This window comes from Saccopteryx bilineata, chromosome 8 (genome assembly GCF_036850765.1).
Source record: "Saccopteryx bilineata isolate mSacBil1 chromosome 8, mSacBil1_pri_phased_curated, whole genome shotgun sequence".
Lineage (NCBI taxonomy): Eukaryota > Metazoa > Chordata > Mammalia > Chiroptera > Emballonuridae > Saccopteryx > Saccopteryx bilineata.
The window spans coordinates 63,827,050-63,853,033 of record NC_089497.1 but is presented as its reverse complement, the minus strand read 5'-3'; the positions used below and the strand labels follow the sequence as shown (position 1 = coordinate 63,853,033).

Here is a 25,984-nt window from a genome sequence, read left to right as displayed (position 1 = left end):
CAAGCTCCCAAGAGACGACTTTAAAGATCATTTACTGCCACCTGGAGATTTTGTTTATTGGAAATGACATCAAATAAAAGATGCTCTTCAGCCTCGTTGGAAGTGACCTTCCCTGGCATCTAAATATGAATGCACACCTACCTGTTTCTGATGCTTGTCTCCACCTAAAACAGCCATCAAAGTCTGATCTAGGAGGAAAAGCATTGACATTCAAGGGAGAAAGCTTTCCCAGACATCAAAAAGGCCTGTTCACCTATTAATTGATGTTGAACTCAGAAACCAATGGTTTGATTTCCTTTACCTGTCTGCTAATGACATTTATTATAACAATAGTTACACTTGTTTTTGTTTATTTCTATATAGTCCTGTTAGTGGCAGAAAAATGACACCAGGAGCTAGACACGCATTAGGCCACACCTTGGTTCAGCAAACTTGGTTCTTGAGTTCGGCTTGGCAGCATTCCGAACTAAGGAACTCAAACTATAAGAGCAACTTTATTTAGAAAGTTATAGAAGTGGTAATAGGGTCCTTGGAGCTCAGCAGAAAGAGGGAGAGAGATACATGCCTTAAGGGACAATAGGGGAAGGAGAGGTACAAACATGCTCTGGAAAAGAGAGAGCGAGAGGGCACACACTGAGTCCTCCATCCTGAAGACTTTTATGGGGGTGTCTCAGGGGAGAATCTCAATAGGACATTCAGAAACTTTCCAGGTGTGTTCCCTCATGGTCTTCCCTGATTGGTAGGTTACAGAGGGGTCATTAGTCAATGCAGCTGGTCCTCATATCAGCCATGGCCTTGCTCTGTCTAATTGTGCTGTTTTTCTGGGCCTGGAACTGAAACACAGCTGAAACCTGGGTGTCCTCTTCCAGGGGTTAGTGCTAAGGGCATGGTCATGTAAGGGCTTCTAGTTTTCCCATCACTAGGCATCCAAGGCTCTCTGTCCTGCTGATCCTCTGCACTCGGCGTATCATTGCTACTACAGTCCGACTACTTCTATTACTGAACATATATCACATAAATTTCAGTACTCTTTTAATAGCTTATTTAAATGTTATATCAGATGCAAAATACAGAAAAATGGGACAGATGGCAAAATTTGGATCATGATAGTTCACAGAATTTGCAACGAAGGCCATAAGACGTGATTGCCTTCCCATTCTTTTTTGGGAAAATTGGGCCTCAATCATATCTATGGTTAGGGTATTGTCCCATCCCCAATGGTCCACCATTCCAACAAGATGACTGAGGCTTCCTTAGAAGTGAGCCTTCCTATGAGACCATGCTATCTGACCAAAAGTTTAGTTCAATCCATCCTTCAGATTGATTTATAACCAAAAGTGGGACTTGTGAATGAAAAAACGGGTTCTATGGAAACTAACTTTACAGGGTGATTTGATCATAAATTCCTAAGTGGACATGCAAACAACTTTTTTAGTAAAATGTTTTATAATGGCCTTAAGCAAGCCCTGTCCACTGTTTTTGCGCATATAGGTTAACACACCTTTGAAATAAGTGTAATCACCCTCAAGGGACCGCATAATCTTGTTAATTCTCCTGCAATCCAGTTCCTGTGCTTTCTCCCAATTTGTACAATCTTCTTTATGTCTCCTCCTTCATTTCAGCTGAATAAAAGAAACTGCAAAACTCACCCTCCAGAGCATTTGAGATCTTGCTTCCTGGCAATGGTCATCAGTTTTTGCTCAAATAGAGCAAAAATTTCAAAAATTCTCAACAGGTTTGGACAGTTTCTTTCTTTCTTTCTTTCTTTCTTTCTTTCTTTCTTTCTTTCTTTCTTTCTTTCTTTCTTCCTTTTTTTCTTTCTTTTCTCTTCTTTTCTTTCTTTCTTTTTTTCTTTTTAAATTTATTGATTGATTTTAAAAAGAGAGGAAGGGAGAGAGAGAGAGGCAGAATCACCTACTTGTTTCTGTATATGTCCTGACCAAGGATCCAACCCAGCCACCTTTGGGTATTGGGACGGTGCTCTAATCAACTGAGTCATTTGGCTAGGACAGGTTTGGACAGTTCTTACATTAATATTACAAGTATATAAGAGCATTGGTTAATGTCAAAAGATCTGTAGTTTAGTCTCATCATTGCTATTAGTAATTTAATTTCCCTGAAATTCCATTTTCTCATCTGTGAAAATGGGGGTTGAAAGCTCTATCTCAAGTCTTGACAGGAATATGACTTCAATGTCCCCATGATCTACTGAGTAATAAGTGACAATGGGTTTGTGCTCATTGTGTCACACTCTACCTCTCTGCTCGTACCCGTCTACAAAGAAAACCAAAAAAAAAAAAAAAAATCACATACTTTCTTGTCTTCCAAATATCTATGACGTTTCATCTCAGATTTTATTCCTGCAGCTTATATCCTTATTTTTTAAGCCAAAATAAATAAATAAATAAATAAATAAATAAATAAATAAATAAGAGGGAAGCAAGAAGAACGAGCAGAAGATATCACAGCTTTACTCTTGGTGGTTATTCTCAGAAGAGAAACAGAAATGGTAAACGTCAGTGGACTGGAGGCAGTATAGATGAGGTACATAACTGTCTCCCAAAGATGCCAAACAGGAAAATGTATACCTCCTTACACACCCACAGCCAGGGTAAGTTGGGAAATAAGAAAAACAAAAACAAAACAAAAGATACAACACAAGAAATGAGAACATTAAAAAAATACAGACACACACAGATGGCTATTGGGTGGTTCCCAGCCATCCTGGCGTAAAACTATATCAAATAATTCAGTTGACAGATGGAGTGGAAAAACCACCCAGAGCCAGCTTAGGCTGAGCTTCTGACTGCCTCTAAGGAAAAGCACCCGGAGCCTGCAGTGAAAGAACGTGGGCTTTTTTTTTTAGGATGACTTAAATAGATCAACTCCTACATTTTCTCCTTTCTCTATTTTGCTGGACTACCTTGGGAACACCAATCTTTCTGTGGGGTTTAAGTACAGAGCTGAAATTTTAATGATAATTTTAGAGAATGGCATGGCTAGAGAGAGCTAGAGGATGTTTAGAAAATAAAATTAACTTTCAGCTGATCATTTACTCTGCCTTAGTTGTTCCTATTTACTTATACACATTTGTCCCACTAACAAGCATGCTTCATACTGTGGCAAACTCCTACTCTTTCCTCAAGACCCAACTCAGATCTAACTTCCATGTGAAGCTTTCACTTTCCCTTTCATCCTAAAGCTCCTCCCAACTTCATTATTCCATGGCTTTTGTATATATTTTTATTATAGATATAATAAGGCATTTAATAGTTTATGGTTTATTTTTTCATAATGAGACCCAAGGGCTAGGACTGATTCATCTTTGTTTTCCCCATAGCAAATAACACAGCTCTGGAAACATTAGAAACAGATCATATGCACTAATACAATAAACAAATGAGTTGCTTAGCCTCTTCCTTTCTCTTCTTGACACTATAGGTATAACTAGTACTTTATCAAGCACTTTGAGGACCTGCCACTGACCATATACTATTCTTGTGGCTTGCCACATGTGAGTTTCCTGGCCTTTGTCTTATAGGTCATCCTGTTTTGAGCTGGAGAATGACCAGACATGTGCATTGGAAGTCAGCTCCCCCACTGAATCACAGTGCCTCTGGGTGCTATGGTTTCATTCACTGTGATTGGTCTCTCTGAAGCATTCTTACAAGGTGAGTTTTAGCTTTCCCTTATAAGGTGCCAGAGAGGATGGTTGGTCAGCATTGGGGGCCCCAGATGGGGCAACAGTAGCAAGAGACTTTGCCTAAGGCGATCAGGTAGGCTGAAGTCTTACAGCTAACATCTGAGGGGAATGTCATGACTCAGTGCCCTATTATCCATCCCAAGTTGCTTCACCCATCAGCTCTCTTCATCCTGCCAGGCCTGGACTTCAAGGGCATGAGATTGACTGACCTAGTGGCTATATTCTGCATTGGTGCAGCAAAGCGCAGTCAGACTTTAAATGACTAGAAGAGGACAGGATACTTTTCTGAGTACCCTCTGAAATTAAGACCCTTTTGGGGGTTAATTGTCAAGAAAAGTGTGTCATAAGGCCTAAGAATTCACAGAATGGTAGAGCAACTGAATGATGACTGAATGGCAACAACACTCGCATGTGTTATGTCGTTTTGATTACTTAAAAGACTTGTATTCCCGCCTGACCTGTGGTGGCACAGTGGATTAAGTATCGACCTGGAAACACTGAGGTCGCCAGTTCAAAACCCTGGAGCTGCCTGGTCAAGGCACATATGGGAGTTGTTTCCTGCTCCTCCCCTCTTCTCTCTCTCTCCTCTCTAAAATAAATAAATAATATTTTTTTAAAAAGACTTGGGCCCTGGCAGGTTGGCACAGTGGTAGAGCATTGGCCTGGCGTGCATAAGTCCCAGGTTCGATTCCTGGCCAGGGCACACAGGAGAAGCGCCCATCTGCTTCTCCATCCCCCCTCCTTCCTCTCTGTCTCTCTTCCCCTCCCGCAGCTGAGGCTCCATTGGAGCAAAAAGATGGCCCGGGCGCTGGGGATGGCTCCTTAGCCTCTGCCCCAGGCGCTAGAGTGGCTCTGGTCACAACAGAGCGACGCCCCCTGGTGGGCGTGCCGGGTGGATCCCGGTCGGGCGCATGCAGGAGTCTGTCTGACTGTCTCTCCCCGTTTCCAGCTTCAGAAAAAGTACAAAAAAAAGAAGAAGAAAAAAAAAAGACTTGTATTCCCGGTATACAGCCTACAAAATATAAATGTAATTAAAAATAACTATTTAGGATAAAATTGATAAATTGTTCTGTGTTTAAAATGAGAAAATATGGGAAGAAAGACACAATTAGTTTACTTATAATCCCATGCTTTAGAAATAACTACTGTTGGTTTTCGGTATTTCTTCTTTTAAACATAGTTTCTCATACCTGAAGAAAGGAACAATGATGGTCTTTATGTAATGGGCAAGGGACTGTGGGGCACAGAGACTATAAGGTGCCTGGGAGAATAGTTTAGGAATGGGAAGACTTAGCTAACTGATCACTTCTTATGTGATCTTGGCTACATCTCAAAAATTTCTCCTGATCCTTAATTTCTCTTCTACCCCCAAAGCAGGTAAGAGAACTCAGAGTTAATGTCCATGCTAGCTTAAAGTCCTGAAATAAAGGTTGATCTTTAAATTCCAAGTATTAGTGTGATGAAAAGTTCATGTACCTTTTAATTAGAAAAGACACCAGGTAAATTAACCTTTAACTTTAGACACACTGCCAGAATTTGTATAAATTAAGGGACCGTCTATGAGTTAATTATTTACCTGATTTATAGCCTTTGTTACTTGGCTCAAAATTTTGAGGTCTAAGAAGGGAAGGCAATAAGGTAGTTCAAAAGACAATGAGACAAGGGATTAGCTATCATTTTGATTCAAAAAGTAGTCAAAAAATGAATCATGCCATCAACCAGCCCTATACTTGTAGTTAGCTATAGTATGAAAGGTAGTTTTCTACATTCAAATGATGTCACACCTTATGATTTGAACATGCATATCCTGTGGGCCTCACACCTTCCCCTCCGATGCTCAGACATCATGACAAGGGAAGTCCTCACAAAATAGGCAAAGGCTGAGGAAAGAGGAGTCTTATCAGGGGAATGTAACCCATCTTCAGTACACTATTAGATTGTGAAAGTAATTGAGGTAAAAAGAAGAAAAGATTCTGGGTTTGCATTTTTGCAATTCTGGTCTGAGACCTCTTGAGATTTTTTCACTATATTTTTAGTTTAGCTAGAAGTTGCTTTCTACTTAGGAATGAAATCTGATCCTGGGAACTAGCGAGACCACGTGTACAATGTGGAGGAAAAGGGTCAGAGTTGGCTTAGTTTGAGCTCTGGATACTGATTTCTATAACTAAGTTTAAGGGGAAATGCAAGAAGCTCTCAGGGCAGAAATTCCATTCAGAAATAAAGACAGGGTATTAGCAGGAGTATTTCCTATATCATATTGTGGATTGGCAGCAAAAGGCAGAGAACTTTTTTCGGTATATAATTTACAAAAATACCGAAACACCGTTTAAACTAAACCGTGTTAAGTAATGATGATAACGATGATGGGATGATCATAATTACTACTATTGAGTTTATTTTGCATGCCACTTGGCATGCATTATTCTCTCAACAGCCCTGTAAGAGAGGTATTGTTTATTTCATTGCATAGATGAGAAGATAATGTTTATGTAGAAGGTAAACTACTCTTTCAGGATCACCCAGCTAGTTAGTAACTGTACCAGAAATTTAGGTGTTTACAGCCTGTGAACTTTTTATCACTACTGGCTATCCCAGTTTTTGGAGAGGAAGAGCCTTGGATTTGGTTCAGTCTCACCACTGCAGCCCCTGAGCAGAGGACACAGAATGCAAAGGCCCCTCAAATATCAGAGCTATTGATCTAAAAAGCTCTCACAAGCAAATCCCACTTCCCTGGGTGGTAGAGCCAGATGGCATTTTACAGCAAGGCTGTCACCTGAAGGGAAGGTTCAACCCTCATGAATTGCAAATGATTTCCCAAGGTATCCCCTAAGGAAGAAAGACAGGTGGGCGAGGTCTCAGACTGATGGGACAGTACGGCCAGGGATGGAGGCAGGACGCTAATAGCTGTTTCCTCTATCTGTCAGGGCAGATCACAGCTCACTTATCTTCCTTCAGCTCCAAACAAGTACTTCTTTTTTATTTGGAAAAGAGATTATCTTTAGACAAACATGGCACCAATATCCTGCCACCCTGATTAAAAACAGGATGAAGATAAAATGAGTTCTCTATCCCTTGTGGCCCGCGAAGCCAGCGCCTCCCAGGGAAATGGCCCTCTCCCAGCGGCAGCCCAGCTCTCCACTTTTGAAGCTGCCTCTAACCTGTTTGTTTTCAGAGCTCCAGGAAGATCTGTGCTCGCTGCCGCCGGCTGGCCCCGCGAGGCCGCTCATGCTGAGACCGTGGCTGGCTTCCCAGGTGAAAAACCGCGACAGTCAATTACATCAACCCAATTAGCTTCAGCACCCACCTTGTGCAAGCAGGACTCACCTGCTGTCTTACCCATGTCTGGAAAAGGGCCCCCGGGCCTTGGTGGGGAAGCTGGTGAACTGAGAGGCTAAATGTTTAGCAGTGACCTCCTCTCAGTACCCTCTTGTCTCAGAGATAAGTGAAGGAACTGGAAAAAGACCAATCTCTTACACCATAGTCTGCCAAGAGGCCTGCAGATCATAATGGTTTTCAAATGATTTCACTGGGAAGAACACAGTCTTCCCTCAGCACCTAGTGAATGATCAGAGGTGGAGCTTTTATCAGATTTTACCTTCAGTAATGAGGCCGTGTGTGCCCTGCCTCACAAAGAACACGGACTAAGGACTGGGCCCCTCTGTGGAAGGCACGAGGGGTAGGCAGGTAAGGGAATGAGGCAGCTGTTTTCTTTTTTTTTTTTTTTTTTTTTTTTTTATTTATTTTTTTAAATAAATTTTTATTAATGGTAATGGGATGACATTAATAAATCAGGGTACATATATTCAAAGAAAACATGTCTAGGTTATTTTGTCATCAAATTATGTTGCAAACCCCTCGCCCAAAGTCAGATTGTCCTCCGCCACCCTCTATCTAGTTCTCTGTGCCCCTCCCCCTCCCCCTAACTCTCTCCCTCCCTCCCTCCCATGTCCTCCCCCCCCCCACCCTTGGTAACCACCACACTCTTGTCCATGTCTCTTAGTCTCATTTTTATGTTCCACCAATGTATGGAATCATGTAGTTCTTGTTTTTTTCTGATTTGCTTATTTCACTCCTTATAATGTTATCAAGATCCCACCATTTTGCTGTAAATGATCTGATGTCATCATTTCTTATGGCTGAGTAGTATTCCATAGTGTATATGTGCCACATCTTCTTTATCCAGTCTTCTATTGAAGGGCTTTTTGGTTGTTTCCATGTCTTGGCCACTGTGAACAGTGCAGGCAGCTGTTTTCTTTGGCTCCGCACACCTGTTTTCCATCTTTATTGAGAATCAGAAGTCTGGGTTCAAAGGCAAAATCTAATCACCCATTAGCTGCTTACCTTGAGCAAGTTACTTATACTCACTGAGCTTTGGTTTTATTTGTTAAAGATGTGATTGTATAAACTGTAGAAATGGAGAACAAACCAGTGATTGTCAGAGAGCTGGGCTGGGAGGGAATGACAGCTAAGGGCAGCATGCAGGTGATGGGACAGTTCTGTGTCATGGTTGCCACAGTGACCACAGGACTCAGTGTATTTGTTAAAACTAATATAACTGTACACTGAAAGGGGAGTGGACATTTAAAATATAAATTAAATTTTAAAATGTGATTAAGATAACTTTTCAAAGGTCAGTCATAAGATTAAAGGTGATAAAAGGCTTGAGAGTACCTAGCACAATGAATGGATCACATATGTCCTAAGTATATGTCAGATTTTGTTTTCCCTTCCTTTCCAAGCTTGTTATTATCCACAGAATTAGAATTAAAATATTGCTTCATAGAAGCATAAAAAGTCTTACCATCTTCATAAGCATGGTGCAATGATCATATGAGATTATGAATGTAAAACCTTTTTTAGCAGTCAAGATGTAGCAATTCATTCATTCATTCACCCACGTGCATGTTTGAATACCTTTGTTGTGTTAGATCCTGCGGTAGGCCCTGTATTAGGCCCTGGTGGATAACATAACAGAGCCAGTTTCTCCACTAATGTGGTGCATATCCTAGGGAGGGAAGCAGAGGAAAACATGCCTGTGTGAAGTTCAGGGGCTGCAGAAAAGTTTCTAAGGAACAGCAAATGCAGCCCTTTATCTAAATATTTTCTGAAATGGGACTTGGAAGGCAGGGGTAGGACATGGGCCCAGCAGGGAAAGAGGAAGGGTACTATAAGCTGAGAAAACTATATATAGAAAGATCTGTAAGTGGAGGGAGTTAAGGCTCACTCAGGGGCAGAGCACCTTTCATTTCTAGCTGGGGTTGGCGATGGCTCATTTTGAAGATTTCAGCCTTTTTTTTTTTTTTTTTTTTAGAGAGAGAGAGTGGGATAGACAGACAGGAACAGAGAGAGATGAGAAGCATCAATCATTAGTTTTTCATTGCGCGTTGCAATACCTTAGTTGTTCATTGATTGCTTTCTCATATGTGCCTTGATAGCGGGCCTTCAGCAGACCGAGTAACCCCTTGCTCGAGCCAGCAACCTTGGGTTCAAGCTGGTAGGCTTTTTGCTCAAACCAGATGAGCCCGCACTCAATCTGGCAACCCTGGGGTCTCGAACCTGGGTCCTCTGCATCCCAGTCCAATGCTCTATCCACTGCGCCACCACCTGGTCAGGCGATTCCAGCCTTTGACAGCAGACTGGACCGAGTGGACCATGAGGAAGTCTTCTGATCCCATGAGCGTCTAATTCTATGCCCATCCTTGGCTCCCACTTTGTATCCACTCAAAGGCAACTGGGCTTTGGTCCTTTTCTTCTCCTTCAGTATCTGGATCGGAACTTAGGAAAAAGTCTCTCCCTTAGGAGAGACACTTAGTTTCCTTGCATTTGCTTTTGCATAATCACCCAGCTTCCAACCTCAGGTTTTCACCACCAGACAGGAGGTGACAGGAGTCATGGAAGGGATTCAAATGCTCCAAGGCTGCTGATGATGTCAACCCAATTACCGGAGACAGCACTATCTTCCTGGCAATGCCCCTCAGCTGTCTGCACCTGTGTGAATATGGGTGGAATTCTTTGATGTGACACTTGCCTGGCAGAAATTTTGTTCCTCCTTGCCTCTTTTATCCCCTCCTGTAAAGAAAGCAAAATCAACAGTGGGACAAAGTCCCAGAAACCTTAAAAGAGTTTTAGCAATTATAAGGAAACCTTGCAACTTTTCATTCTGTTGAATGGAAAAGGCTAGGACTGATGATCTACTATTGTGCACCTGCATAGCTATACTGGTTATTAAATAATCCCAGGGTATTTATACAAAGCCACTTCCCCCAGCTCGGCCCCTGGACCATCCCAACCTTGCTCCAGCAGCCCAAACCCCTCCTATAAGAACCCTGGGATATTCTCACAGTCCAGCCACTGATAGGGTAAAGCTTGCCCTGAGGAGGCTCCTATGGGCCCTACCTTAGTGCTCTGTTTGTTCTGACTGGTTAAATAAACCAGTTGGTATATCTTATAAGTGTCACCTCTCTGGGAGAAGGACAACTGATGAACTGCCTTCCCTGAGCAAATCATTTCTTTTTTTCTAGGCTTTGATTAGTCAACAATTAAAATGATTATCATTGTATTAAGTACGTGGAGTTCTGGGACTTGTTGACTTCTCAGGTCTCTTTCACCTTTAACATTCTATGATTCTGTAAACTATGAAAATATTTAGATTCCTGTATCTAGGGTTGAACTAGTTCCAGTACTCATCCAGAGGAAGGAGTTGATGATAGTCTACATCTGAGTAGGAACTTCTCAGAACCATAGATCCATTGCACTTTAGAGCTGGAAACAACTTAGAGTTCACCCAAGGAGGCTTTTTGGAATGTGCCCCACAGAGGTCTAGGGAGCCCACGGAGGCAGATGAGGAGGACCAAGTGGACAGGGCTCCCAGTCCTGACTCCCTTCTACCCAAGCAACCCTGGTAGTCCCTGTTCTCTAGAATGGTGTTCTTCCTAAGATTTTATTCAAAAAATGTTTCTGTGTTTGGGGAACGAGTCCTAAAATCCTTAAATCCTGGCTTGGCAAGTTGCTCTCATGAGGCCCTTGACTAGATTACTTAAACTCTTTGAGCCTCAGTGTCCTTACTTGAAAAACGAACCCCATGGTACCGGCTCCCAAGGTGTTAGAGCACAACAAAGCATTCAATGCAATGTCTGCCATGACGTAGGGGTGTGATGGCTACTAGCTGGCTCTAAATCCAGTCCATGGCTACTTCCCTGAAGTGGGATACAATTTCCCAGAGCTTTTCTGAAAAGACCGAGGGGGACAAAACACACACACACACACACACACACACACACACACACCTAGAACCACCAAGAGGACATTTCAATAGCAACAATTACACTTGCAACACTTACTATTGCTGTGTTACCAAACAAGGTGAAGATAGCAAATCCTATTCAACCACAACAGCGACAGAGATCACCCTGATAATCACCGCAACACCACAGATTTGGTTACTGCAAGTAACTCACTGACCTGACTGGGCTCAAGTTCGTACCTACACAGTAGCTGCACGGGAGAGGCTGAATAACCGGTCTGGTGCCTGGCACTCGAGGTGTGGCAGCCTAGCACTTGAAAAGTCTTCTTTAAGTTCACTTATTCAGCCCCTACACCACCCCTCCGGGTACCCTCCCCAAGGTGGTGGCCCACGTTTCTCCACCCAAGACAGCATGCAATGGACAGAAAGTGGTGTGCATCGTGAATTACTTTTCTTTTCTGAAGCGATGATACCTTTCCAAGTGAAACAGCCTGGAAGAGCCTAGCATCTCTGTTCTATTAAACCTCTGTTCTCACATGACTAATTAGAGAGTCCACCCACTCTGGAGGCCATTAGGCGGGTGCAAGGAAACATTTCCAAGCAGTGTTCTAATCACAAATTGTATCAGATAGGGCTTTGTAATCAGATGGGGTTGGCCCGCCCTCCGTGTCATTTTCCAGGTTGTTGGGGCAATGAATCCTTGGGCTGAGTTCAATCCCAGCCCTTAATGAATTGTCTGTGTCAGCTTGGCTCAGTCATCTGCCTCCTTTGCATTTCCTCATAAGTGAAATTGTCATGTCTCAAACATTTTTTTCCTTCATTAGAACTTGTGCAATGTTTCTCTCTCTCTCTTTTCCCCCTTTTATTGAATTTATTGAAGTGGCACTGCTTAACAAAATTATACATGTTTCAGGTGCACAATTCTGCAACACATCATCTGCACACTGTATTGTGTGTTCACCACTCCAAGACAAGTCTCCTTCCTCCACCATTCTCTTTCCCTAGTTAATGTTTTCTTGTTTCTGAGCCCTGTTTGATGACAAATTTGTATTCTAGTTTTTACCTATCATTGCCTGGTAGACTTTGAAAATACCACTGCTAGTGCATCCTTAAAAAGAACTGAGTCCAACACCTTCATTTTATAGTTGGAGAAAAGAAGAACTAGAAAGAGAAAATAGTTTTATCAAAATCATTCAAATTCCCAGTGGGTGGGCTAAAACTTGTGTGTCAGTCAACAGCCCCTTCCACTGTGTTTGTTCACTCCTTCATGTAGTCATTTGCACATGCATCCAATCAGCATTTCTGAACTTCTCTTCCATGTCATGTACTATTCTAGACTCTGGAAATAAAGCAACGAATATAATGACTGCCCTAGAAACTATAGCCTGAGTGGATGTAGACAGACAACAGACAAAATAAATTAGATAAAATGTGCAAAGGAAGTTAGACGGTGGTAAATGCTGTGAAAAAAATAAAGAAGAAATGGAGAGTGGGAATGTCAGGTGGAGGAGCTCAACTATAAAGCAAGGTCATGGAAGACCTCCCTAAGAAGGGAAGAGTGGGTCTTGACTTGATGGACAAGATAGAGGAGCCATGAGGGAAGGAGAGTTCAGGCATAAACAACAGCAGATGGAAAGGCCCCGAGGCAGAAGCACACTGGGTGTGTTGTAGGAACAGTAAGCTGACAGGAGGAGGTAAGAACAGAGAGGTAATTGGCTCAGAGATCCGTGGGCCACTGTAGACTAAGCCAGCAAGATGGAAAACCAGAGGAGTGACATGATCTGGAAGTGGCACAATGACAGCTACTGTGGATAGCAGGGAAAATGGACATACACACTCAGTAATTAGGAGAGTGAGAAGGGTCATGGAAGGGGAATGAAGGGTGGAGCTGGACTGCTCTGCTCGGCAGGGAGAAGGAACTTAGCCTGGAGCTCTATTGGGTCAGGAGAGGCTTCCTAGAGGAAGAAATTCACAAGAAAAAAGTGACCACTGGATGGATATAAGGTGACCAACTGTCCAGATCTGCTGGGGACTCCTGGTTACAGCACCCTTCAGTCCCAGGAAAACCAAGAGAGTTGGCCATTGTACTATGAGAGTTTCCTGGGAATGCCGGACAGGTGGTGGGTAGTACAGGGGTGTTCTGGACAGAAAGAAAAGATTGTAAACATCTGAGAGATGGAAGAAGGTGATGCTGAGGGTTGGCAGTAAAGGAGAGGAGATGGCAACAGGTCAAGGAGGTAGACAGGGCCTCAAAGTGCACAGCTCTGTGAGCCATGAGAAAAAACAAGTCACGGAATCTGTTTTAATGTCAATGGAGGGCTTTTAAGCAAGGAGTGGTAACACTAATAACTTGCCAGTTTTATCCCTCCCCTCAGTTTCCTGACTTGTAACAGAGCTATAAACAGCCCTCATCATTTACAAGTTTCAAATAAAAATGGAAAAGCAAGAAACCAATAAACAGAGTAGGAAATAAATTTGCATCAAAACATTCCAACTGAGTGTTCAGTTGCTCCTTGGAAGTCCTTCTGTCCGATAAGGTCACATTCCCTATGAAGTGAGTTTCATTTTTCACTTTGCTATTTGTATTAATGATGTGATTGTTTTGCTGACCTCAAAAATCTCAGACTCATGATTTTTATGACCTTTCCTTGGTGGTTCTGTCAGCCACTGAGGCCTTATTTATTTTTCCTTCAAAATATCTCTCCTTGGATTTTAACTCTTCCGTCCCACCACCATGAGCCTGATCAGGCTGTCCTCACCTTGTTCTTGCTGAGGGTCTGTGTGTGGGGGGAGGGAGGTGGGGGATGAAATCAGACCTCCCTGGGTACAGGCAATAAGTAGTGTGCTGTCTGCAATGAATAAAATCTCCTCCCCTTTGTATCAGGCTGATCACTCCCACCTCGGCCTGTAATCCTGTTGTATTTCCTTCATTGGTCTCCTGATTCCTGTCCTTTTTCTTCCAGTCTCTCGCATCCCAACTTTGCTCTGTAACTGTAGTAAAGAACCACCCACCTGTAGCTTCCCCAAGCCTCAGAAGCTTTCCTGAGGTTGACAAGCTCAAGCCCCAGTACCGCAGCCTAGCTTTCAGTCAAGCCATCAGTAACCTGAAGCCAGTCCAACCGCTGAAACTTATCCTATTTACCCTGCGTCCCGGACCCCATTGGCTGTAAGAATCTGTGCCACAAGAGCCGTGGCTTCCTGCAACATTAGCTGGAAGGAAACTGCTTTTGGATCTCAGCACTGCCAGAGACTGCTTGTGTGACTTTAAATAAGTCACGTTCTCTCTAATAAACTCAATATTCTCATGAGCCAAATTAAGTTAATATACCTGAGAGCTGAAGTAACAGGATTGTAGGAAGCGCCAAATGAGATCATCGTTATGAAATCGTCTGCCCACATGAGCCATGACTTTGTTAAGTAGTGGAAATATTACTTGTCGGACTAGTGGCTGTCACATTTCTAGTGTTGACGTTCATGGCAATGCATGGCTCTGTTTCTGCTGTCCATTTTTCCTTTTACCTCGTTCATCCTTGCCATTCCATACCCCACTTAAAATTTAAAGAACAGTTTCAGACCAACTATTTCACAATTCTTCCCTTGCTATTTAAGTCCGCTTTGAACACTGCTCTGTTCAAAAACCTCAAAAGCATACTTCCTTCGTGTTTACACAGGTACCATGTATATCAAGCAGTCTTCCCCCTTAGCTGTGTTTAGCATTCCCCTCAATGCTGACCATAGCATGGATGTTAAACCGGACTTGTCAAAATGAATGAATGAATGAATGAATGAATGAATGCATAGAGGCACCTCTTTTATACCCCTTTAAGCAATATATGCTGATAGTGCCCTCTGCTGCTTAGCAATGACTGTGTTTTCTATACAGTAGAAAAGTAAGTGGGAGAATGATCAGTCAAAGAAATAGGTAAAAAATTGCCCCTTTCAAAATGCTGGGGTAGAGAGGACTAGGGCAAGCTGCTGAAAGTCCCAGTGCAGGGACACTAGGATGTCAGACGGGCCAGAGTAGATGGCTGCAGGGAAACTGGTATCTTCTTTCTAGATTGGTGATTGACAACCAGATTGGAATTAAACACACCCTCTTGATTTTCTATGACAACTTTCTCTTCTTTTATGCCCCTACCTCAGCAAGAAGTGTGTTATTTATGGCCAGAGATGATTTTTTAAATTTAATTGTATAAAAGTTAACTTTGAAGATTCCAAGATACTTTTTGGGAGAATGCATTAAAAAAAAAAAAAAAAAGAAGAAGTCATGAAAGCTGGAAAAGAATTGCTGGAGAAATCACAGTCCTGTTCGCTTTTCTTCTTTTTAGGTGTTCTGATGTATAGTAAAAATGCCAATTGCCTTTTAATAATTGCCTGCTGTGCATTTGGCATTTTTCTTCTGTTGTCTAAGTTGAATCTCATGACGACTCATCAGCTAGACATTACTAGCCCTCTACAGATAAAGACATGGAAAGCAGGACAGTTAGAACTGTGTCCATTATGACTGAGCTAATAAGGAGCAGTAAGGGAACCTAAGACTGGGTGGCGAAAGCCTGCCCTCTTCCCTGCCACTCTACCCTGACTCCTCTTGTGTCAGGCTACCTGGGTCTAAGTCCAGATTCCACCAGTAACTTGTAGTAAAGTTGAGTAAATAAATTTCCTTTCTTGGCCTCAGTTTCCCTGACTCTAAATAAGAGGTGTCGAACCAAATGCTCTCTAAGGCCCCTTCTACGTCAGAGTCTGGTATGACAGTCATTGGTTGACCTCCAAATACAAAGCCTTATTGGGATAATGATTCATTCTTGAGGGCCCACCCCAGGCTCGATCTCCTCCATCTAACCAGCTCCGAATATAGTTTAATGTTGACTTCAGAGAAACAATAACCAAAAAAACTCTATGCTTAGCTTTGCAGGACATTTAAATATACTGCTCACAAAAATTAGGGGATATTTCAAAATGAATATGAAGCGATAAAATATCCCCTAGTGTTTGTGAGCAGTGTGTCTTCCTATTAAATTTGTATATCATTCTGCATGTCAATGATACATTTTTTTTTTCCTTTACAAGAGTCCACAGCATGGTGAATAGTCTATGCTGATTCTGAAGGCAGGGCAGTATGATGTTTTCAGCATGCCCATTGGTCACATTGGACATAATGACAACTACGCTTTAGTTGGTAAGTGCATTGGTGGTCAATATGTCCCAGGTTGATGGACCCACCTTGACAGGGAAAGGTCCCCAGGAAAAGCATCTCTGAGTGGTGCTAAGCCTTTAAAGTGGCTCACTGGTGCTGCAAAGTGAGCTCATGGTACAAGGAGCAACATTTGATGTGCTTTTATTACCCTTAGCGACAAAAAACATTACTCAGAAGTCAAATGTCTGGAAGAAAAACTACCCTGTGCTCAGCCCTGCGGCCTGGAAGTTCAAGAGAAGGCTCAAAGCACTCCCTGCGAGGAAACCAGCGTGTCTGAACAGAGCTGTATTCATACCTGGCACGCTCCATGCACTGGCAGCAACTGTCTTGTTGAAGACAGTAGCCTCCCTCTGAATTCCCACTGTGGTGTGGAGGAGTGCTGAGGCTTGGGGTCATGTAAGTTTATAATTCCTCCTGCCTCCTAGCTATTCATTAAAAATTGGTCAGAACTGCAAATTTTCCTTGAAAAGGACAACCACCTTTTTTTTTTTTTTTTTTTTTTACTCACGAAACACATCTACTGTGACTTTAAGTCAAATTGTTCGTCTACCCTGGGTTTCTCATTCCCAATATGTGGATAATGATCCAATCTACTGTGGTGCTGTGAAATGCCTAGTAACCACCATAATAACCAATGAAGGAAAGTGGATCATTCTTCTAAGGAATCTTGATTGTTTCTAGCCAATGCCTTCATGCATGTTTTTCACTTGGTGCTGAGTAGCTAAAGGTGGAATGAATTGAAAATTAAAACTACTCAGAATGCAATTCTGCTAAAAAATGTTGTTATTCTTTTATCTTGGATACAGGGGGGAAAAAACAACTAAATTGTTTATATTTAATTATCAATATTAACTTCAAGGAAGTATGATTCTAATTCATATTATCCTGTGAGAAAAACATGTCCTAAAACTCTGAACTTCGAGTACAATAGAAATACTGGGGTCTGGTCAGTCAACATTGCTAAACACTGGAATATTATGAAAGCCCAGAATATTACTCTGGTGACCAGAAGCCTTGAAGTTGGCTTCTAAGCCTCAGGGACTCTTATTTATTTGGGATCTAATTGCCAAAGACCTTCAAAGGCATTTGCAAGGTTTAACAAACCAAAAACAGGTACAGAGAACAAACACAGTGTGTTGGACACGTATTGCCCGGTGTCCTAATAGCTCTCTGGTTGTGAGGCAAATGGACCAATTAACTCCTGTTGGAGATGATTTGCTTCTAAGCATTCCCAAAGCTTCTGACACCTTATTCTGTTGGATATTGGAAAATATGTCCTTACTGAAGCATTACATAGCTTTCTGGTTTTACTAAAAACTTGACTGATTTTACTAAATGCTTTTTAGGTTCTTCAGACAACACACCTGAATATCCTCAGGTTGTAGGGCTATCGTAATCATCTTCAGATAAATGTGTAAGGGTTGGAGTAAGCAGACTGGTTGCAGGGCATGTGAAGCTTCTTGGATGTAGGGGCAGAAGGAAATGCCACAGGGAGGGCTCACTGGCTTCAGGCTGGATGCTGGGGTTTACTTCCGCTTTCTCTGACAGCTGCTGCTCGTCTGCTTCTCAGTGAGAAGTACAGTCCTTGATAGCTACACCCCACCCACTGAAATATACCTCCTCACAAGGGAAGAGAATAAAACTTTATTATCTAGATTTTTACTGCCTTCCTTAAAGTATGCTTCCCAGGGTGATCTCCGTGAATATCCCAATCCACCTCGTCTCCAAAAGACTGATTTTAATATGAACTCTCCCAACTTTTCTGAAAGCTTCATATTTTATTTTATTTATTTTATTTTTATTTTTATTTTTTTTGTATTTTTCTGAAGCTGGAAACGGGGAGAGACAGTCAGACAGACTCCCGCATGCGCCCGACCGGGATCCACCCGGCACGCCCACCAGGGGCGATGCTCTGCCCACCAGGGGGCGATGCTCTGCCCCTCCAGGGGGTCGCTCTGCCACGACCAGAGCCACTCTAGTGCCTGGGGCAGAGGCCAAGGAGCCATCCCCAGCGCCCAGGCCATCTTTGCTCCAATGGAGCCTTGGCTGCGGGAGGGGAAGAGAGAGACAGAGAGGAAGGAGGGGCGGGTGGAGAAGCAAATGGGCGCTTCTCCTATGTGCCCTGGCTGGGAATCGAACCCGGGTCCCCCGCATGCCAGGCCGACGCTCTACCGCTGAGCCAACCGGCCAGGACCAAAGCTTCATATTTTAGATTCCAGTTCAGAGTCAACACATTTTCAGTTGAGGACACTGTGGTAAAATGAGAGGTCATTTGGCTCATTTCTGTTTTTTGGTGGCAGAACAGGGACTCGACACCCAGCTTAACTGTAACCATCTTGGTAAAGCGTTCTCTAGCTCTAGGCACTCCCTTCTCTGCACTAACATGGCCTTTCCGTAGCTGCCTCTGTCAGAACCTTTCTGTCTCAGCACTTACCTCATTTTATATTTTTCATTTGTTTACATCTATTTCTTCTGGTTTACTTTTAATTCCACAAAGAAAGGGTTCAAGTCTTACTCACTTCTGAATACCTCCCAAAAACCACTACTGAGTAGCCACTCAAAAATTGTCTGAAGACTTAATTCATGAATGACCAGAGTCTTACTATACCACTTTCTCTGTGATCGTTCATTTTTTCTATTCACAAAATGAACATGGCACTGATGTGTCTCTCAAGATAATCGTGCAGTTATGTATGATTGCCAAGTGTCTCAAGACCATAAAAGAGCTTTATAAATGCCTACCATGATTACAGCCTTTTGAAACAATGGGATGGGTGATTTACCAGTGGAAAAAGATGAGACATAGCAGGTCATGCTTTGTGCCTGGTTCTCATTTCTATCCCCACCCACCATCAGATAGTGATTCAGAGGTAAAAACATTACCTTGGGAAGAGCAAGGAGGGGTTAAGTAGAGTCCAGACAGAATTTCCAGGAACCATGCCATTACACTGTCATTGGGAGGGAAGGCACCTAAATCTGACAGAAGGGGTCGAGGGCAGGAGTTCCCAGATAGATCACTGATATTCAATTCACTTCTGAAGTGGAGGCTCAGATAAAGAAGGCAGTTGATTGGCCCTTCCAGAGCAGAAGACTTAGGCCAAGGACCAGAAAGGTTGTCCAACTCTGCTGTATGATTGTCCCTTTCGGTGGTGACCTATCAAGGAAAAGGAGGGCTAGGAGTGCCTCGTTCACCTTTTTTTCCTGCCTCTCATACCCGGTGTATCACATAAAGTGGCCAGAAAAGGTATGTTTTATATTAATTGAACAGAGCACTCTCATTTCCTCCTTAATAATGTGTGCCAAGAAAAGAGAGGGCAGGAATGTTTAGTTTGGTTATTTTTCATGTGGGCCCTGAACAAGAGCTCTGAAGGAAGAGGTGACTCTCTAAGCCAACTTCTCACACGGCTGATGTCATCATCCATTGTACAGCAAGCCAGAAGGGATCCGATTGTTCCAGACTGGACGTCATCTGGCCTCAGAGGTCAGGAGCAGGCACAGAAAACACTGTGATCTACCAGGGGAGGAGGAACGGGGGGAGCTCTGACGGCAGTGAGCTCTGAAGTCTTGACGTTACTTGTCTCAATGTGTCTGAAGAAATCAACCAGGTCCAAAACAAAATGAGTCCTTACGCCTCATGTTGGAAACAGCAAATTACCTGGGAATAGAGGATTTGTAGGTGGGCTGTGGGACTATGTGGGAAGGTCACTTCACGTCACAGGCTTCTTGGCAGGAGTTAGAGAGGGATCATTAGCATGAGCCCAGTCTAATTTATGGTTTAGGATATTTTGCCAAATGGCTTCTGTTTCCCCAGAGAGTTCTGGATGTGGCAACAGTTCAATTTCTTTTTTTTCCTCACTTCTCAGCCAGACCACTGTCAGTCACCTCAGCTTTTTAATCCTTTGGCATAAGGAACTGGTGAGGTGGGCCCCATTACCTCCACTCCTTGACGTCAGTGAGGGAGTTGTTTGCAGTGGCTCTTATGTGAAATAATTCATCATTTGTACTTCAATTAAAATTCATAGGAATGTATTAGTAAATGGTACTGACTCATTCCATGGCTTCTCCTCAGGTGTATAAGTGCCAACAAGTGCTATGTCCACAGACTGCATTAAACTCAAATTTCCTTGTCAAACAATTCACATTCAGGGCTCAGAGAAAGCATGTTACATATCCAAGAATATCACTGTCCTGTGTCAGCGTTTCCTCAAGAGGAAATTTAAGTTCAAGATTCTTTCTGCTCAGAGAAAGAGGAAAATGACTCCTGACTAGAAACTTCTTCCCTTTTGGGAGTTTCACGAGAGCCGTGCCTGGCTCACAGAATTTGCTAGAAACTGGGGCTGATCTAATTGAATTATGCAACCCATATTCATTATATCTCAGAGGAGGGGGGAAAACGTGCCTTCACACACTATTCAGCAGGGCAATAAAAGAGAGAAACAGTTTAAGTGTTATAAAATTACCCATTATTTTATTCACATTAATGCATTATTTAATATTGGATATATCTGCAAACATTCCCAAGAAAGTAAACCAGGCTGATGCTTTATTTCTCCCCTCCTGTTCAAAAAACTGTGCTTCTGCCCCAAACATGGGCACTCAGGAGTTCGCCAATCATGGGCTCTCGCTTGACTTCTCTCCATTTCCCCATCAGCAAAATGGGCATCCTAACCCATGCCCAGAATACCCCCCGAGGTGCCCACTGGTGTGTAAACAAGCTGTGTGTTAACATTCAACGCGATCATGTAGGTAAAAACAAAAGCTTTGTAAAACTTCAGGCTTTTCACACTAGGCTGGCTAGTCACACAAAGGATAATTCCCAATGAGATATAGATGAAGAGCCCTAGATTTGAAGTCATAACAATTGGGCTTTATCGCCTGGGCTGCCTCAAGCCCACACAGTACTGCTGAGTGATTAAGAAGGCACCGCTCTGCAGGTCCACAGATTGGGGAGCAAGCCCCATATTTGCCAAATTCTAAAAGGCAGCCCTTCCTCTTGTGGATGCTGCCTGGGCCAGGATTCCTGAGCCTGCAGGCCCCCTGGCCAGGTATTTTCATGTCACTCAAATTCTGTAACCAAGAGATCAGTCATCGTGCTGATCTCTGAGCCTCGATCTCCTCCCAGGGGGAAAGATAGAATTGAACTGTGACTTCTATGGTCTTCCTTCACACCTTCGGTTCTAAAACCTACCAAAAATTCGAATGGGCTCTTCCAGCACACCGATTGTAATTTGAGGTCAGATTTTTAAGGTCATCTGATGACACACTCAATTTGAATGAAATTATGGTTTGATGTGGAGCAGATGAAAAATATAAATGCTTTCCTGGACACATAATGTCGCAGGGTAAAACAATATTGCAAACCTACAAAACAGGTATAACTCCTCCACAGCCAGCAGAGGGCGGAAGTGAGGGTCTCCCAGCAGGACATTTACGGAGGCCTTCACCTGCTTTCTGTGGGGCTGAACGTTAGAATCCTGCAGAAACCCCTGCCTCTCCCAGAGCAGCCACAGCACCCAGGATTCACAGCCTTGAAATTGGGTTTAGTTCTAAAATTCTGGTATACTTATAATGTACCCATTTACAAGTTTCAAAATGTTAATAGGAACCAATGTGGTTGTATTTGTGCATATTTCCAAAATCAGGATTTTTTATTTTTATTTTTACTTTTATTACTTTGTTTTGTACTTAGAGCAAGAGGGAGGGCTTTTAGAAACAAGCACAACCAATTATGTCACTTGCAGAAAAGGAAGCAGAAGCCCAGAAAGGGAAGGAGAGTAGCTCCAGGTCAAACAGCAGGGCACTGATCGGGCTGCGATCGGGATCTAATGCTCATGCTCCTCTCCCATGATGAAAGCACAGCCAGGCGTCTGGGTGCAAAACAGCATGGAAATCACTACAACTCACTGTGTTCAGTCTCAAGGACGAGTGTTCTCACTGCTAACCAAGATCATCAAGGGCAGGAAGTATATGCAATTTTATTTTTATTTAGACAACTAAATTTAACAAGGTGACACTGATCAACAAGAGTGTAAATGAGGCCCTGGCCGGTTGGCTCAGCGGTAGAGCGTCGGCCTGGCGTGTGGGGGACCCGGGTTCGATTCCTGGCCAGGGCACATAGGAGAAGCGCCCATTTGCTTCTCCACCCGCCCCTCCTTCCTCTCTGTCTCTCTCTTCCCCTCCCACAGCCAAGGCTCCATTGGAGCAAAGATGGCCCCGGCGCTGGGGATGGCTCCTTGGCCTCTGCCCCAGGCGCTAGAGTGGCTCTGATCGCGGCAGAGCGACGCCCCGGAGGGGCAGAGCATCGCCCCCTGGTGGGCAGAGCGTAGCCCCTGGTGGGCGTGCCGGGTGGATCCCGGTCGGGCGCATGCGGGAGTCTGTCTGACTGTCTCTCCCCGTTTCCAGCTTCAGAAAAATACAAAAAAAAAAAAAAAGAGTGTAAATGAGACTTTTAGAAACATTTTTTGATGTACTGCTTTTATGAAAGGCTACAACCTCTAGCACTGCCTCTCCCAGAGGCCGGCAATCCCCCACCGGCTGGAGGGGCAGGACCCCCTAGGTTGGAACAACCACAGCCCAAATCATGTCTTTGTGGGGTCTTAAAACAGGGCCAGACGGCGTCTGCAGGAACAGCTCCATTCATTCTCCACTTCCTGTTTCTTCTCACGCAGTGTCCCCACCTACCTTGCAGCCCTGGAGAGTCTGCCTACAAAACCAGCTAGCACCCTGCTTCGCCCCTGGGCTGTCCTCAAAGCTCCCGTGGGACCACAGAACCATTACCTGAAGAGAAGCCACCTATTTGGGAGAAGAAAAGCAAATGCCAGATATTAAAATAAGGCTCCCTTTATTAAACAAATCAGACCCAGGAACACGTCTGCAGGCTGGACAGTAGCAAAGAGGAGGATACACCAAGATCTATGCAGATGGAGATTGGAATCACTCAGAAATCTGTTTTTCTTCAGAGCAAAATGCCCCTGCTCACCCATGGGCTCCACTCTCAGGTGACAGATGTGCTCAGATTAAGATGGGATCCCAAGGTTTCTTCTAAAGTCACTGGCGTGAAGAGCCATTTTCCTTCAAACCCCTAAACAACCTTTTTTTAAAGACACAAGTCACAGGGCGTTCTTTCGGGAGCACTGTGGAAGGTGAACCGAAGCTTCCAGTGTAAGTTTGTTCTCTGGTGAAAATACCAGAGCCAAAACCTCTGCCACGACCCCGGCAAAGCTGGGTCCGTCCATCTCAGGTAGCACTCGTCCCAGCGCTTCCTTCTCCGAGCCTGGGGACCCTCCGGCCAGTGACAGGTGAGGCCGGGCAGACCCTGCAGCCACCAGGGCACCTCAGATTTAAACGCATGGCCATCTGCACCATGAGAAGAGGCGGCTGAAAGGCTCAGAGCCAGAAAGTCCTTCTGAGGCCCAATCACACGTCCTGGCTTTAGAACGACAGTACACACGAGGGCGGGGTCACCAACAATGAACTTGTTTTTTCTTCTTGAGCTTTTGGATCTGCAGCCAATAAAGTATGTGTGGTGGTGGTGGTGGTGGTGGTGGTGGTGGTGGTGGTGCGCACGCACGCTAGGGAAGGGGTGACTGAGCTTCAAGAGATGAACTGATGAAAAACCAAGACAGGCAGACAGTGAGTGGGGCAGAGCAAAAAACATCCTCAGGAACAGAAGGGAGATCTGGTGACTCTTATTAACCTGTTAATTTATACCACGGCTCTGTACAAAAATAAAAAGGTTCTCATAAGATTAACAATTTAAATAAATATCTGATAGAACACTCTCATGTTTATAGCTCATCTTTTGGGTTGATATTCAGTTCATGCTTCCCTCGTTCTTGATCCAGGATTGCGATCACTTCATCGGCCTGTATTCGCTCCTGTGTCAAAAACAAAGCAAAACAATTTCAGCTTTTTTGTTACAAGCATCAGGATCAGCAGTCCCAGTGGCAGGCGCTTCCCAAACACTTCCAGGCATCCATCTGTACAGGAAGTAGGTGTTGAAGCCAGTAAGGACTGAACCTCACCGCATCCCTACACAGGCGCCCACTCCGGACTTCCCTGTGTCATAGCCATTTCTTTCCAGGATTTCTCTTTTGCCAAGAAGTCTTACATATTCAACCGCGCCCTACCCTTTCTGGGTGGTGGTCATCTTGTAGACATTTCCAAGTCAGTTCTCCAATTCAGTATTCAAACTGAATTCACCATTTTCTGTACAGACCCTACTCTGCTCCTCTTCATAAATTCTCTCTCCATGAAGACCACCACTGCTCCATCATGTTCCCTAAAAGCCTGACCCATGGTTTCTTGGATTTAATAATTCACCTCATTCTCTCTGCTCTGCTTCCTGTGTCTGCCCCTTTATTTTCAGCGCACAATACTCTTGTTTCTCTTCATATCGTATAAATCTTTCACCTTTATTTTCAGGGCACACTACTGTTGCCTTAGTTTAGGCCAGGATTCATCAGCCTTGGCACTACTGGCGTTTTGTACCAGATCATTCTTTCCTGTGAGAGCTGTCCTGTGCATTGTGGGATGTTTAGCAACATCTCTGGCCAGTAGCACCTCCTCCTAAGTTGTGAGAACCAAAAATGTTTCTGGACATTGTCAAATGCACCTTATGAGGCAAAATAGCTTCCACTTGAAAGCCAAGGGTTTAGGCTTTCATCAGCTTTCAACTCACTTGCTACAGCAGCTTCCAGATTGATCTGTTCCACACCCCAGTCCCACATGCTTCTAAATGACCCCTGCACTTAACTTATGACCATGTCACTTTTCTGCTCACTGCTTGCAACCCTGGCAGGGGTTCCTATTGCTTGAAGTTCCAGGTCCAGTCTTCTCAGTGTGCTTATAAAGAGCTGTCTGATTTATACCATTCTCTTTTTTTGGCTTACCTGTCCTCTCACTTTTCCTTGCACTCCAACCTCCTAACTCACCTCAAGGTCACTGAATCCAGTACTGTCAGGAGAATTCCCCAGTTGTAGTCTAGGCTAAATGCCCCTCTGGATGCTTCCATTATATTCTGTGCTTTCTCTTACCCCCTCTGTCAGTCAATCAGCAGGGCCAGTTGGTCTATCTCCAAATAGCATCTCAATCCTTCTACATTTTTTCACCTTTCAACTACGTTTGTCTACAACATGTTAGCTAAAGCTGTGGGTGGAACGCAGAGCACATTCCTAGTAGCTGCAGCTGATGCAATGCTGTGAGAATACTCCAGCTCCCCAGAAGTCTCCTGGGCATACCCAGGAAGGAAGCTCACCCACTATAAGGAAGTGACTTAGCGCCAACCATGCAGCTCCCTGATCTTTTCAGCCATTGGCTATGAAGGACACGCTGTAACATCCTATTGGCTGAACCCATGTATATAAGCTAGTTAGTTTACTTCCTGAATAAAGTGGATCTGTGTCAAGGAATGTGGTCCCCCGAGTCGGTCTTTGCGCCTCCGTCATCCTCACCCCCAGCAGGCCTTGTCCACAACTGGTGCCCTAACGTGGGGCAGGGACCTAACCAGCATCCAAGGGACGGGTGAGTGACCCTCTGCAATGGGAAACCTTCTCCCCCACTCTCGAGCCCCACAGGCTCAAGCCCTGCATGCCCTATTGCAGAGTAGGCAAGTTAAAGTTAGTGAGAAGGATCTTTGTACCTACTGGGAAATCCTCGCAGGTTTCAACCCTTGGCTCTGGGATGCGCCTCTTTGGGAACCCGATACTTGGGCCCAAGCTTTCTGGCACGTCTGTTCGGCGGAACCTTCCCTCTCAGCCTCATTCCTGCCCTGCTAGCGATACATGCCTGCCTGACCAGTGCTCCTCCTGGGGACCCTCTGCCAGTGCCAAAGATATTGCAGGCT

The 25,984-nt window shown here is 44.0% G+C and overlaps 1 protein-coding gene across 1 annotated transcript in view; it reads right to left on the bottom strand.

Moving 5' to 3' along the window:
* Positions 1-20,586: 20,586 nt before the first annotated feature.
* Positions 20,587-25,984, bottom strand: part of P3H2 (prolyl 3-hydroxylase 2) — a 182,959-nt gene continuing 177,561 nt past the window's right edge. The window contains exon 15 of the mRNA XM_066241309.1: positions 20,587-24,017. Coding sequence (XP_066097406.1) covers positions 23,928-24,017 — 90 coding nt within the window. The 3' untranslated portion in view covers positions 20,587-23,927. The remainder of the gene's footprint in view (positions 24,018-25,984) is intronic.